The 16,452-nt window shown below is 38.6% G+C and overlaps 1 protein-coding gene across 1 annotated transcript; it reads right to left on the bottom strand.

The window, feature by feature from the left end:
- Positions 1–3,149: 3,149 nt before the first annotated feature.
- Positions 3,150–16,342, bottom strand: LOC101854714 (mitotic-spindle organizing protein 1). Its single transcript, XM_005097215.3, has 3 exons — positions 16,129–16,342; positions 6,516–6,661; positions 3,150–3,532 (listed from the first exon to the last, which is right to left on the bottom strand). Exons 1-3 carry the CDS (start codon positions 16,178–16,180, stop codon positions 3,485–3,487), a joined length of 246 nt encoding a protein of 81 aa, XP_005097272.1. The 5' UTR covers positions 16,181–16,342; the 3' UTR covers positions 3,150–3,484.
- Between the last annotated feature and the right edge of the window lie 110 nt (positions 16,343–16,452).

The raw sequence follows: 16,452 nt of genomic DNA, 5'->3' as shown, positions 1-16,452 counted from the left end.
ATAGGGAGAGAGGGAGAAATGGTGAAAGAGACATAAATAGAGAAAAAAGGAGAATTTCAGACTGACAGAGAAAGAAGACTTTTATTTTTTTGGTTTTAATATGGATTTTACCACACTTGCAACACAAATAGGTCACATATTAAGTGCAAAAGATTAAAGGTATTACTAGAGACTCTAAGTTAGTCTAAGAGAGTAATAACAGGACAGACATATAAGGACAAAACATGTCCGATAGGAAAGGAGGAGCAAACACACCAGAGGACCTGCCAACATCCACAAAGGAGAGTGTGGGGGAAACAAAATATATTTTGAGACAATTCAACTTCCACAACAGCAACTGACAATGAGAGACAAGGAACAACACAACAAGAAAACAGACAAGTGTAAAAAAAGATTATGTACAAAAGACTTTATTATATTTACAGATCTCCTCCAACACATATGACAATCTTCCATAAACACTTGACAGTAAATTAACAAATATTCACAATTGAAGATAGTCTTTGACACATATTTCGAAATTACAATAATTACAGATTTGTCTATCTTGTTGTCACAGCTATAAGCATGAATTATCTGAAAAATGCATTTATAAGTCAGAACTGGATGTGTAACCAAATAAATTCTCCTAGTCCTAGTCCAGGTCACAGTTCAAGAAATAAAATTTAAAAAAAGGTTCAGCTAAAGGGCACTACTTGTACAAGAAGTTAATGATCAGCTATCAAAATCACATGCACTACCCTAAAACAGAAGAGCGAAAGCTTTATTTTTCAAACACAACCGAAAAACTTTGAACTTTTGCTACTCTGGAAGGTTCTTTTTTTTTCTTTTGTAGCTGCCAATTTTTCAACAAAAAAAACCCACCCAGACTTTATCCACACAGCTGGACAAGTTGGTGGGCACTTAACCAGTACCCCCACCCTCCCCCAAAAGCCTTCACACACACTTTTCTGCACTCTACAAATTCAAGCTATTTAAAGTAAATCTACAGTTAACTCACTGAGCACCACTCCCCGATTTGCCTCCAAGCCCCAGGGGATCATCCATTTCCCCCACTTTTTGAAAATTCATAAAAAATTGAAAAGAAATGCTATTTCTTTGAAATTTTCAGTGCTATTTAATAAGATATGGGTACAACCGACACAATAAACACATTTTGTGAAGAATGAAAGACAAAAAAATGTATTGGACAGAAAGTTGGGACAAATTTGCCCCAGAAATTTTTTTTGGAAAAACGAAAGGAAATGATGTGACAAATCAAAGCAGAAATGAAAACTAATAAACTTACACAAAATGGTTGTGGCAGTGTGTGTTTGTGTGAAGGAGAATGAAGCATGAATGTGTACAGTGAAGTAGCATAAAAAGGTAAGTGATAATTAATTTTGAAAAAAAATAAAAAATTTACATCTAGAATCTAGATCTAAATCTAAAAATAGTCGGTGACAGACTGAAAAGCATTTTCATTGTCAGTGCTGCTAGTGCTAGGACTCGATCTGTTATTAGATGTTCCAGGTCTGGTACATTCTCCACTTTGAGGGCTAATTTGAAATAGTACTGGGGTAAGATCTATTATCATCCCCAGCTGGACCAGGATGCGTACTTGCTGATGAGTCAGATTCACGACCGACAGACGATGTTGGTCTAGAAGTCTAACGTAATTTTCTCATTCATCGTCATCACTACTAGATCTAGGCGAATTCACATTTTGATTTATGAAGTTATCTATCGAATACTTCACATATCTATCTGATACTTCACTGTCCCTTAAATCTTCACCAAAATTATCAAGAGATTCAATAAACTTCGAGACACCTCGCCATGCCATGCTTCGTTACGAGAAACGGCGTGGAAGTTCCTTACTTTCGGTTGCTCAGTCCGTTGGACAAATAACTCATTTATTCGCACTAACAGTCGTGAATATACACAAACCACAAAGAACTAGCTTGTCCATATCCTGTTTAAACAACTGGGGCTATTTGCAAGCATTTTTAAACTGCTAGGTTTATTTTATACAGTGGAGTCCACTTATAACGAGTCCTGAAAAAACGAGAAGTCTTTTGTAAAGGCACTATTCTAAAACCCCGTTTTTTTCTCCTCTTTACCTTTGTAAATAAAATACTGCTATAGCGCTATCAGACACACTTGCGAGTCGGTTATAGCGGAATATTGCTGCTGCTGTGCACAGCGCATGGGCCAATTATACATAATGCAAAACCTCGCCAGTTGAGAAAGTTGTTGGTGATCTTGCGAAACTAAGAATAGGAGAGCCCAAGTGTGTCAACAATGAAAGCCGGAGCAACTGAGTAGGGAGGGTGTGGCATGCGCAGACAAGCAGAACGCATCGCGTCATAGGCCAGCGTAAGCCTAGTTTAGATTATCAAGGCCTACCATGCCTCTCACTTCTCCGATGCGGGGATGGAGAGGTCATAGCAATGTGATGGATGGAGCAAATGTGTGACGTGCGCAAGCAAACGGAATGCACCACAGGGTGGGGTGGGGTGGGGGAAAACACAGTGGGTGAGTTAGCCTAGAGCCCTTTCTTTCTGATCGCCAACGCCGAGCTGTCAGTCCACATCACTAGATCTAGCGCTAGAGAAACAAACCTAATTCGATTTTTGATCAAGTAAGACCTAGCCTAGAGGTCATGTTGAAACAAAATCATCATCAGGGGAGATAGCAAAAGGAAAAAAAGAACACCAAACTCATAGATTAGGCCTACTTTACATTTTTCCCTTGAATTTACTACTGGATCCCTTATAGCGAGGATCCTGCTATAACGGACATTTTGCTCCGGTCCCCTCCCTCTCGTTATAACAGGATTCCACTGTAGTCAATTACAGTTGAACCCGCATAGGCTACGGTCGCGGTGCGCGACGCAAATTTTAGCGGATTGCATATGGTGCGGCAGCTGTGCTCGGTGAGTTAAAGATATTTCCAGCTCACTAATGAGCTTTGTTCTCATTACCATTCACAAATCTCGTCTTGACATTTCAGAATTTTTTTTCAGCATCAGCAAATCCATAAGGAATTATAGCACTACTAGAAAACAGGGAATATGTATTTTCCTGATACAAAAACATTTCCGAACTCAGATCCTCAAAAAAAATTGTATTAAATACATGCTGTTACATACTGGTTGGCAGCTACGCTTTTCTTTTCAAAGGGAGTCACAGCTTTCTCAAGAGAGGAAGAAGAGGGAGATTCATAACAGGCCTGTTATTCAGAGTGCAAAACAAAGCCTACATACATGTATCATAAACAAGAACAAGTAAGTCTACAAATATTTCACAGTAACAACATTATGCACATCACCAATAAAACTTAAAGCACGCGCAGCAAATTCTCTTTCCCAGCAAGTCCACCACCACACACCACTCCAACCCCCTTCATAATCACTTGGATACACTTGTACACACGCTCATTTCCTAACACATCACAAACACTCATAGGTTAAGGTGGGCTAACAAAACAGAAGTGCTCCAGTTCACGCTTCCCGGGCAGATAATCCATCTCCACCACCAGAGGACTCCGCCTGAAACATGAAGAATTTCATTATATAAATTTGACATGTTGGTCGGAGAAATCATTGACAAAAAGTTTCTTAGCATTGACATACATTTCTTTAGTTCTGGAATATGAATAAGACTAAGAGAAGACAGACAAATTAACAGACATAATAAAGGACAACTTGATAAAGAATGGGACTTACCAGTGACTCCAACTCATCATCTGCAAAAAGTCAACATTAACGGACAAAATTTTTAAAAGATTATGACACGAAAATAGAACAGTTTTCTTTTGTTTCTTTTTACTTTAAAATGAAATATAACACATTGTCACTCTCTGCAACAAACACAAGTTGAAAGTGAAAGCGAAGCATTGTTTCTGGAAGATATCAACTGACCCCTAAACTTAAAAAAAAGAAAGAATTTAGGATATTTATCTTGAAAATCGTTTTAAACCCAAGAATATCAGCAGACTCTTTCCTCATACTATTAAAATACTGATTACGTCTAGCTTACGTATTATTATTGTAAAAAAAATCATTTATGTCATATAGAGATATATATATATATATATGTGTGACCGTGGGTCTATTTGTGAGTTTGTGAGCATATTATGTGTGAATGTGTACATACATTTGTAAATGTATGTATGCATGTGGAAGAGTTAAGAGAGAGTATATAATATGTGTATTTATACATGTGTGCATACAGTGTGTGTGTGTGTGTGTGTGTGTGTGTGTGTGTGTGTGTGTGTGTGTGTGTGTGTGTGTGTGTGTGCGTGCGCGCGCATGTGTGTGTGTGAGAGAGAGAGAGTGTATATGTGTGTGAATATGTGTGTGGATGTGTGTGTGTGAATATGAGCCATTGCCAAAACGCGGGGGAAAAACACACACATCTCACATTAGTGTGCATAAAATGTGATGCATTAGTATTTATTCCTCCAAAACTTATACACATGTCAAATATAGGATGTAGAACCTGCATTAGCAGTTTCAGACCCCAAGTCAGCTTTACAATATTGAGTTTGTAAATTTTGTGCTAAAAATGTTCGTTTTTTAGTGATTCCTGGACTGTCATTTTGAGCACACCAATGCAAACTTTCAAGAATGTCCAAAATTGAATATTTTTGTGAGGTTTTTTTTAAACGTGTGCTTTGATCCTATGCTATTTGTCATCGAGAAAGGTTAACTCGCTCAAGAAATCAGTTTATTTTTTTGCAAATAAACAAACAATTTGGATCACTTGTGCGTCAGTCGTGTCGTCATGGAATAGGTGTTTCAGAAAACACCATTATTTTTCAGTAGAATCACCGTAGCTGGTTAAATCTTTTTGCTTTTCGTCGTTTATTCAATACTTCAAAAGCCGCGATGCGCAAAAGGAACATCGGGTTCCTAGATCTACAATTTTGGTCGGCTGTTTAACATTCGCAGTGATTGTCGTCACCTTGCGACGTGCCGGAAGTCCGAATTTCAGCCCGCTTTTGTTTTGAACGGGTCATCAACAGTGCCCGGATATAATTGTTTTCTCGAGTGACTTCCCCTTCCCCGCTTCCCCAGAACAGCGGAAGCAACAGGGTAAAGAAAAAAACCAAAAGTAGTCATTGCTGTCAGCGTCCGGTGACGCACAAGAATCTTACGTTGAATGTGACGTACAGGACTGTTTTGCTTGTTTTTAGGCTACTTTGTTGAATATTTTAGTGAAATTGCGGTGTTTACACTGGATTCCTGGAACAAGAGTGCGATGTGTGAACAAACTTCGAGAGATGGGTCATTTCTGTGGTTATAGATTTAGCTTTTGAGCTTAGTGATGACGTTTGGTGTGTCGTCATGCAGCCGTACAAGACTGACAGACGTACTAGAAATTACATTGTCCTAGAGCAAACATTTTTAAAATTATGTGTGCTCTCTTCACTCAAACAAACAATGTTCTTGTTTATCGTCTAACTCAAAAATACACATTTGTTCTTTGTTGGTATATGCCTTTTTCCAATACATTGTGTCATCAATGTTACGTACAAGTAATATTTGTCGTCATTGCTAATATCAATAAGTTTTCAACATATATTTCATACATGCAAGGCAAGATTCATTTAGAAGCAAAATACACCTTTATTGATCTGTGTATCCCATAGTGCAAATTTGTTCTTTGTAGGCATGATTTTACCTTTTCCCAGTATGTTTTGTCATCACTGTTATGTACGAATACTGTTTGTAAAATTAGCAATATAATTGTGATCGTCCACTGTCTTTGATGTGACCTGATATCTGTTTCAAAGCAAAGAAACCTCTTCTGGTTGTTTTTTTAATTCTTAGAGTGTGCATTTCTCTCTGGAAGCATGACTTTGTCTTTTCCTGTACATTGTGTCATCATTGTTATGTACAAGTCATGTTTGTTATCACTGTTATGTACAAGTCAGCTCCATTGATTTTGTGCTTTTGCCTCATATTAGTTTAAAAATTGTTTTACACGTGTGTTTTTCTGGTACTGAGGCTTTGATAACTGTATTTGTACAGCCTTTCACTAATGTGATGTGTTGTCAATGATAATGTCCAATGTGTGTCCTTTCTTGTACATAATAATGATGACATGTTCTGTGCACTGCGTCATTGTTACAAAGCTTGTCATTTATATTACCATTATGAATGGAGTTCATAGTGTACAAAGTCTTTGTTTGCTAAACAAATGGAATTTAAAGTCCACAATTTGCCTTGCTGCTTATCTGTTTTTGTCATCATTGTTACATACAAGAAATACAGTGGTTGCCAAACCACCAGACCCATATCTCCAAAACCCTACATCTCCTTGCTCTGATACTCTAGGAATATGAGCACTAAATCTGTGACTGACAGAAAAGTGAGTGAAATTGGTAAGAACATTTTTTTTGCACCACTGAGTCTCAAGAGAGTCTCACGTTTTGGCAATTGCTCATATATGTGTGTGGATGTGTGTGCGGAAACACCAAACGTGCAAATGTTGGGGCAATGAAGATTAATCTTTTCTGTGGAGTACCCGAATATCGGCAGATTCTCTCCTCAGCTCTCTGATGACCTGCGCCAGGGCCTGTGGGTTGACACCATTCTCACACAGTCGCAAGCACAACGCCATCGTCTCTTCATCCAACCCAGTGTTCAATAGCTGGGAAATCTCCATCAAGACTAGAGAAAGAAAACATGTGTAAAACAAATCAGCACACAGCAGCAAAATAAAACATGTGGCCAACAGCCATATTTTGAAAGGGCAGAGAACACGAAAAGACAAACCATTTTAAAGCAAGTCTGTACATTTTATGAACTCATTAATCCATGAGCACCATCGGACCTTACTTTAATTAAAACACTTTAACTTTAACGTTTTATACAGCTCTGTCTTAGGAATCTCTCATGTCCTCTTGGATTCAAAACCTAAGGAGTACATTCCAAAGGCAAAGTTGGGAGGATAGGATGAAACATATTTCATTTTCACATTATTCTAATGAAAATATTCATCAAATTGTGAGCCTCAGAATTCACATGTCAATTCCATTGCTCTTTCCCTTCACCTATAAAAAATATAAATAGCTTTTCATCTCTGACTGAGATTTCCCCACTCAAGCCGTAGTGCACCATAGTTATGAGACCCCACCAATTAAAAATCCAGTCTGTCTAGCAAATTTGGGCGCAGAGCAGAAAGGATAAGTGTGATAGTCAGGGTAACAAAAAAATTGAAGCGTTTGCAGTTAATGTGATCCTGTCTCATGTGGCCTTGCAGGCCCTATCCACCCAGCGTGTGATGTAAGTACAGGCAGAGGGCTCAAATGCGAGTGCAATGTGTGGGTAAAACAATCACGTCGACGAGTTCACACCTTAGTATGATCCCATCTGTGCCAAACATTGTAATTGTACCTCCTCATCGAGATTTACAATGGAGATGTGATCACATCCACTCATTTATAGGAGTGGATGAACTGTGATGCACTGGGCAGTACAGTGAAGGCTAATTTTCACTGCTAGGTTGATCAGCTGTGCTCACCCACATTTTTGTAAAGTAAACTATGATCTGAAATGCCAGATCTTGGCCAAATGTAGACCTTCAAAGTGGGATCTTAGGAGTGAGTTTTGTTTGTAATAAAAATTATAAATTAATATTTTTCTTAAAGCAATGAGAAGTCTAAAAGCGAACGAGAAAAGTCAGCAGTGGGATCTTAGGCGGAGACTACTAGGCCATAACTTCAGGGAGATAAAAGAGACCTCAATCAATCTTGTTTTAACCCATAATTTGATATTTTGGCGTCAGGTTTGAAATTTTCTTTAAAATAATTGACTTGCAACAGTTTTAGTGGCTATATATCAAAGCAGTGCATCTGTGTGCAGAAGTGACAGAAAAAGTTTACCCACATCACACATGACATGGCCACTAAAACTAAAACCTTCGCAAATCAATTTTATTTTCAAGAAAATTTCAAATTATTGCAAATTCGTTTTTATTGCGTTTTAGTGCTTTTAAAAGATTAATTAACCTTCCTCTAGATCTCTCAAAGCGGACTCTTTACATTGTACCAAGAGGCCAGCGTGACGGTCTATGTGCATGTGTGTGTATGTGTGTTGGTGTGTCTGTGTGTGTGCCCGCTTGTGTGTTTAAGGTGCAATTGCAAACACGTATAATTTGGTAGCGTAAATACGGCGCGTGAGCCGACTCGCGACCTTCCGAGTGCGTGGTTTCGGTAAAATGGGGGTTATTCAGATGATCTCTGTTTCTTTGCTTTTTTGTTATAAAACACCAAATGCTGAACACTCTGAAAAAGTTCAGATTTTCTTTGTTACAATAGTGTTAGTTGTTAGTATTATCAGAGTATTTGGATCTGGAGAATCGCCATGGAAAGGGAAGCCTCTCGCAGTCGGAATGCGAGGTTGGCGGGTTCAAAATTGACACCCATGCACTTGAATGCTTTGCAGAAAGATTGATGATTAAATACAGTCTTTTCATTAGCGGAGAACTATACAGCTTTGAGCGTGGTTTCCCGTGGTTATTATTTTTTGCCTTTGGCGTTTGGATAGAAAAACCTTGAAAAAAAAAGCGTCTAAGTTTTCAACGATCATTTTTAACACAAAATGTGTAAAATACCACCCTAAAAAAATACATTTCTTTTCTTTACAAGAATAAAGTCATCGGCTTGGATTATTTAACATGAATCCTTCCGTGAAACTACTGGGAGCACTCAGGACCCTACAGTATTGAGCCGTTTTGCCATGGGGGCTGGTGCGACGGCAGCCAAGACAACGCTCGCTGTTTTTATCGAAATAACGACAGATCATCCTGTTTGAGGCAATAAAATACTGAAGTGTAATTATCTCACAGTCATGAAAAAATTAGGCTTTATTTCTTTGTTATAATGATTGTACTCTGTTAATGTAGAGATGTTTGGTGCACTTGGTACTCTTTTATTATCTGTCAAACATGGGGATGCAGCCAGTTCGCGACTTCAGCGATATTTGATTATTATGTTAAATTGAAACAACTGCCATTCTCTTAAACATTGACTGAGAGGTAAAAGTATGGTACCAAAATTCTCAGGAGACATCTATAGGCCTTTCATATGAAACAGATAAATTTAACATACAGGTACTTTCAAAGTTTAGTATCTGGTACCTAGTTATAATGCTAATATTTTGTTGCATTTGACGTGAAGTCCATTCTCGGGAAAATTCTGTTTTGTCCATAAATTTTTTCTCTGGGAATGAATAATTTTCTACTGCTGTGTATGTCACCATGACATAGCCAAGATAACTGCTAAATTCCATGCCTGAATCTCAATTCTAAGACCCCCATTGCTATGGAAACATGTTGCTCAACTTCGGAGGCCATTTTCTCCCTTTCGTGTTTCCTCACTTCGCACAATTAATTAACAGTTCTGTATTTTCTTCAAATATGGTCATATTACTTCATTCTTGCTTTAAATTGTAGGGTAAAGGTGATAGTTTTAAAAAATAATATAGCAAGAAATTTCCTTCATTCATATGACTGATATTGACCGGCAGCGACACATATTAGGTACAAATGCATAATAACTTTCAGAATTTCTTTGAATTACTGGAGGTAACCTACCTTCATATGACACCTTTGATATTGCATTTTATCACTTTTAGTTAGAAACCCGAAGGCAAGTGCTGTTTGCAACGCCGCGTTCTGAATAGCTCTCGTGCTATTTGAAACGCAGGGATCTGAATAGCTCCCATGCTATTTGAAACGCCAGTACTAGATCTAGTAGCCATCGTTTCTAACACAATAATATTGTAGAGTTCTGCCTGAAATGTGGAAGCTTTCTCAGTTTCTTGATAAACCTTCTAGGATTTGACTCCTTTTTTATGACGTTGTCTTTATTCAGATAAACATTGGGTAGATCTAGATCTAACAATTGTCAGCACAAAAGTAGTCTTAGATTGTTCATCTCTCATATTCATTTGAGTTTGAGCAAGTAAGTCAAAAGACGCTATATATACAATAACAAGACGGTGCAACTCGGTCTAAGTACTATTTCCAGTTCACAGTGTCGTCATACAACACCTAAAAATAATAATTAGATCTATCTCTGCGTGCACTATATTTTACCATCACACATGATCAAGATTTCTAGGCTTCGGCGTTAAATCTTCACGGTTTACTCTCGAGATCAAAGAGGCCAAAAAACAACAAAGGAAAGCAGAGAGACAGCTTAGAAAGACAGGCCTCCACGTCCACAAACAGATTTTGGTGACTGAACGAAACAACGTCAACACCCTGATTGAAAACAACAAGAAACAATTCTATTTTAACAAATTTTAAAAAGTAAACTCCTGCAAGGAACTTTTTCGATTATCTGATCAATTATTGGGAAGGGAGAATTGTACATGGTTTCCACCTGGAACTGACAAAGAACTTTGTTGTAATTTTCCACAATTTTTCAATGATAACATTGAAAGAATAAAAACTGATTTAGACTCTGATATGTTAGATGTAAATACAAATATAGTTGTTGATGAAAATCTTGCAATTATGAACAAATCAACATTGAATGAATTTAAAGTGGTATCAGAGAAAGATGTCATTAAGTATATCAAAGAGTCCCCGGCTAAAACATGCAACTTAGACCAAATACCCACTTCATTGTAATTGTTAGTTACGTGCATTGAAGATCTCGCACCATGTAACTCGTTTTATTAATTTGTCAATCACCACTGGGAACGTACCTGATCTTTTCAAACAAGCCATTGTAAAACCTTTACTTAAAAAGCAAGGTCTTGATGAAAACGACAAGAGAAATTTTAGGCCAGTTTCCAATCTAAACTTTTTATTAAAAAACCAGGAGAAAATCGTTTTGTGTCAAGTTCAACAACATTTAAAGGCCAATGACATGGAAGAACTTTTTCTATCTGCTTATAAAAGGCACCACAGTACGGAAACCGCTCTTTTAAAGGTATCATCAGATGTTTTAAATGAAATCGATAATAAAAAAGTCTGTGTTTTGGTTCAACTTGATTTGTCAGCGGCGTTCGATACCATCAACCACGAAATTTTACTAGAGAGATTGGAAAAGTCATTTTTACTATCAGGTACTGTTCTAATGTGGTTTAAATCATATCTAGAAAATAGATTTTAAAAATGTCAGTGAAAATTGGCAATGATGTGTCAGATAGGTTACCTCTAAAGTATGGAGTTCCTCAGGGTTCGGTCCTTGGTCCTGTCACCTTTACAATGCACATGCAAAGTCTGTCATCAATAATTTCTTTAAATATGCCCTAAATTACCATCTTTATGCAGACGATACACAGCTGTATGGATTCACTACAACTGACAATGTACACAATTTCATAGAAGAAAGAGGAGACGAAAGCAGACGACAGAACATTGCCAGAGAGCAGGAAATGAGGTGAAAGGAGACAAATTTAGAGAAGAAAATTTTTCGGTCGCTACCCGGATTCGAACCCGGGACCTTTTGAATGAGAGGCCAACACTTTAACCTCTAGACCACGAGAGCCCCCTAAATGAGGATAAGATCGAAATATTATTTCTTCGTGTAGCAGCGCATGCAATGAAATCGACAATATCAGAATAAACATCAATGGCCTTGTAGGAGTAGTGTTAGATGAAGATATTTATGTATGTCAATGAAATCCCATGTATCCAATCTTTGTAAAAATATATATATATCTCCAACAGAAGAAAATAGGGAGCATTAGAAAATATCTATCTGTTGGTGTCACCAAAACTTTAATAACATCACTTTTATATTGTCACGGATTGATTATTGCAATTCCGTACTGGCTGGTGTACCTGACGAACAGTTACTTAAGTTACAACAACTACAAAGAGTACAAAATATTGCTGCCAAAATAATTACTAAGAAACTAAAGCATGATTATGTGACTCCTATTTTAAAAGAACTACACTGGCTCACGGAGAAAGAGCGCATATATTTATTATAATCTGTTTAACTTGCTAAGTGCTTACATGATTTATCACCTGACTATCTAAAACCATGTACCTCCTAGAACGCTCAGATCTTCAAGTGACAAACCAACCCTTGTTAAACCTATAATAAATTACAAATCATATGGCCAACGCTCTTTTTCATGTTTTGTCCCACTTGTTTGGAATAGGCTTCCAAAAACTATCAGAGAAGCAGAAAATCTAGTAATCTTTAAGAAAAAACTAAAAGCATTTCTATTTTCATCATATTTCGATTAAACAGAATCCATCCAAGCTGTATGTACGTATGTGTGTATGTATGTGTGTGTGGTGTGTGCATGCGTATGTGTGTGCACGCGTATGTAACACGCCTTTAAATCCAAAATTGATTTGTAAATCCATAATATGTATCATGTGCGAATATAGAGCATTGCATAAGTGGATATCATGCGCTATATAAATGCGATCCATTATTAATATTATTGTAAAATTAGCAGGGGGTTGTGACCACATTCTCTAACGTTAGGCCTAGATTCTCTAATCTCTAATGTTCAGTGCTTCCAAGCATGGCATCGAATCCCAGTCCCGGAAGGTTTTTTTTTCCTTCTCCAGAGCCTAAAATTTTTTTAAAAAAAATAATTAGACCCACATACCAAGGAAAGCCACTATTGAACTTCAACCAGGCCTAAATTGGTAAAAGGATAAGTATAGACACCTACTTTGTAGGTAAAAGCTTCTCTTACGAACAAAACCAGAATGTGCATGCTTCATCATTAGGAAAACATAAAAAACTACAAAGCAACAAGTTATAGACTCTAGATGGGAAAAAATTGTTGGTCAGTCGGGAAGAGGAGAAGTAAATTTTAATTTTTTAAAAATATATATATATAATATGAAAAAAAACTTCCAGGACCGGGAATCGTACCCACGGCATAAGCTCATAAAATAATGGTTTGTCTTCAAACCCAGACGCGCTGTCCATTCGGCCATAAAAAATTCCAACAACTGAGCGTAGACAAGCCTTATAAATATTTAACCCACGGCATTTTATTTACGACGCCTTTTATTTTGCACTGTGGCGCTAATCACAAAGCAGCATTTTATTTTAGAGGCTAGCCGTACTTAATGACGGCTAGAGTGCTAGGCTAGCCGTACCTAGACTGGATGGCTAGCTGTACTTAAGTATGGCTACACAGCTGGGCTAGCCGTACTTATTCTTAATATGACGGCTAGACTGACCATAAAAAAGGCCTACTGAATTGTACATTACATTTTTAGTTTGCAGTACCTAAAGTATTTGTATCTGAGACGAAACCAGGTGCCTTAATGACAGTGTATGTATTTTAAACCTCCTGTTTTCTAATGTTAATAGTGCCTCAGATAAGTATGGCTAGACTTCTTGGCTAGCCGTACTTAGACGGCTAGGCTAGCAGTACTTAAGTACGGCTAGACTATATATCAGGCTAGCCGTACTTGATGGCTGAATTGTAAATGAAATTTTTAGTTTGCAAAGCCTAAAGTTTGTATTCCAAGACAAAACCAAAAGGTGCCTTACTGACTTGCATTATTTAGACCTGAATAACTACTAGATCTAGATCTAGATCTAATGAGACCTGTGTACTCACAGGTTCGAGTCGATAGGGCCAAACCTAGATCTAAGTACGGCTAGACTCTCAAGCTAGCCGCACTTGCCACTTTGTTATATTTTTAGCACTGGCGCTAATCGCATTGCAGCAAGGGAGTGTATACAGACCCGGTAACCGGGAATAAAGTCACAAAGTATACAGACCCGGTAGGGGAACTCTTTTGTGATTTCGGAAACTTTCGGCACCCTCTTGGCTCAGGGTAGAACTAGGTTCTTCTAGATCTATGGCCTAGGTCTAGATCTAGACAGACAGATATAAATCATTGATCTAGTTTCGAGGCTAGCCTAGATCTAGACTGTAGATTCTAGATCTAAAACTAAATGAAGATTGCGGATGTCTTTTCGATGAGCGATCGTTTTTCCCCTGTTTTGGAGTTGGAGGAATCACAATTTGAAGAAAAGAACAATGTCATAATTTCAATCGAGCAGTCTCTCTCTTTCTCTCTCTCTCTCTGTATCGCTCGCATTCTTTTTTTCTTTGTTTGTCTCTATCTTTCGTTCCTTCCTGCCAACTGGCAGACATGTCATGATGATATTATATACATTTTGCTAGCACTTCCCCCTGCGCTCTCTCTCTCTCTCTCTCTAACTCACACAGACACACACACACACATTACCGGGTCTGGGCGCTGAAACCCTCCGAAATCACAAAGAGTTCCCCTACCGGGTCTGTATACTTTGTGACTTTGTTCCCGGTTACCGGGTCTGTATACACTTCGTTGCAGCAAACAGGCACTTCCAAACCCTAAACTAATTTATTAGACTAATTAAATAATAGTCCTAATAAATCTTCAATACTGTGTATCACCATCCAAAGGATTCTATTAGCCTAGTTTTTAACCTTCACAACAGTTTCAGTTTCATGGGCCATTGATATGGTTTGTGTAGTACACCTCTAGGATCTAGATCTAGATCTAGAGACAGATTAAAATCGTGCTAAAAGTAAAGTAAACGGAGTGTCTACGTACACGGTAACCGGGCACCTAGCCTTGAAGTATCTACGCACACAGTACCCGGCAACCGGGCACGTAGTCTCAGTGTCACGTACACGGTAAACGGGCATGTAGCCTCAATCAAAATCTAAGTACATGGTAACCGGAAACCGCGCAGTCCAGAACTCCAAGTTCAGTTTTTGTCATCCGGTGTTGCTTTCATCCCAACCCCTCCCCGGCTGTATTTAAAAACGAAGTGTATACAGACCCGGTAACCGGGAACAAAGTCACGAAGTATACAGACCCGGTAGGGGAACTCTTTTGTGATTTCGGGAAGTTTCAGACCTCAGACCCGGTCACAGAATTCTACACTTCTAAGTGTAGAATTCTGTGGACCCGGTAGAAATCTTTTGTGTGTGTGTGTGTGTGAGAGAGAGAGAGAGAGAGAGAGAGAGAGAGAGAGAGAGAGAGAGAGAGAGAGAGAGAGAGAGAGAGAGAGAGAGAGAGAGAGAGAGAGAGAGAGAGGGGTGCTAGCAAAATGTAAATGACATGCCCCAGTTGGCAGGAAGGAACGAGAGAAAGATAGAGTGGGAAATAGGTGGGGACAAAGAAATACAGAGACAAACAAAGAAAAAGAGAAGGCGAGCGGTACACACAGCGGAGAGAGAGAGAGAGAGAGAGAGAGAGAGAGAGAGAGAGAGAGAGAGAGAGAGAGAGAGAGAGAGAGAGAGGGGGGGGGGGGGAGACTGCTCGATTGAAATTATGACATTGTAACTTGTTCTTTTCTTCAAATTGTGATTCCTCCAACTCCAAAACGGAGGAAAAACCATCGTTAATCGAAAAGACATCCGCAATCTTCATTTAGATCTAGATATCTAGGAATCTAGGTTAGCCGCGAAACTAGAGGAAAGATTTAAGTCTGTCTACTTAGATCTAGATCTAGACCATAGATTTAGAAGAACCTAGGTCTACCCTGAGCCAAGAGGGCGCTGAAACTCTCCGAAATCACAAAAGAGTTCCCCTACCGGGTCTGTATACTTTGTGACTTTGTTCCCGGTTACCGGGTCCGTATACACTCCCATTTAAAAAGGCCGTCATTATTCGGACTCGAGTCCGAATGACATTTTTTCATATTTGGACTCGAGTCCGAATATGAAAAAATGTTATTTGGACACGGTCTGGAAAAAAGGAAGTGTCATCGTTCTATAGATCTAACGTTCAGTGCTTCCAATTTTCCGCCATTTTTTAGTTTCCCCCACACTTTATGTGCCGATCCGATGCCCGCCGCCTCATTGATACGCCTCATTCGACTTAAGTACGGCTAGCCACTTCGATTCAATAATCCCCCCATTCTGGAGTCTTTTTTTTTTCAGCAAGTGACAGCACAGGACAAATATTGATTTATTTTCATTCCGGTTACCGTGTACGTAGATCTAGATCTAGATACTGAGACTAGATCTAGGTGCCCGGTTACCATGTACGTAGATACTGAGACTAGAAGTGAGACTGGGTGCCTGGTTACCGTGTACATGAGATAGTAGACTATCAAGACTAGGTGCCCGGTTACGGTGTAGGCCCTACGTGTCGAGACACTCTGAAAAGTAGACAAAACAAGTCAACATACTTTCCATCGTTTCAGCAGCAGCTGGAGACTTTGATTTTGAGGTAGATCCCATCGTTTTCACTACGGAATAAAATGTTTAACTCTGTGAAGTTGGTAGGAAAGAAGACTACAGAGTACTTGAACTTGACAAAATATATAGACTGCGATCAAGGAGTTTAGAACTACTTTTAATCTCCTTGACTGCGATGAAATTGAAAATGAAACAGGAAGTGGTTTTTACATTCTAGGCCAGGAAGAGTTTAAGCACTCTAGGGATTACATAGTGGCCGAAACTATTTATTCAAACAAACAAAAAAAGACAAAGCGCACCTTTTGCATTATCTT

The sequence above is a fragment of the Aplysia californica genome, unplaced genomic scaffold (assembly GCF_000002075.1).
Source record: "Aplysia californica isolate F4 #8 unplaced genomic scaffold, AplCal3.0 scaffold00149, whole genome shotgun sequence".
NCBI classification, from domain to species: domain Eukaryota; kingdom Metazoa; phylum Mollusca; class Gastropoda; order Aplysiida; family Aplysiidae; genus Aplysia; species Aplysia californica.
The sequence above is the reverse complement of the archived record's forward strand: the minus strand, read 5'-3'. Positions and strand labels throughout refer to the sequence as shown.

What these genes read in the sequence shown, in the direction of transcription:
- LOC101854714 (XM_005097215.3), bottom strand. Translation starts at nt 16,180, where the DNA reads ATGGGATCTACCTCAAAATCAAAGTCTCCAGCTGCTGCTGAAACGATG. An exon ending in TGCTGCTGAAACGATGGAAA is followed by an intron (nt 6,662 to 16,128) that starts GTATGTTGACTT and finishes TTCTTTCTCTAG; the next exon opens with TCTTGATGGAGATTTCCCAG. An exon ending in GAGAATCTGCCGATATTCGG is followed by an intron (nt 3,533 to 6,515) that starts GTACTCCACAGA and finishes TTCATGTTTCAG; the next exon opens with GCGGAGTCCTCTGGTGGTGG.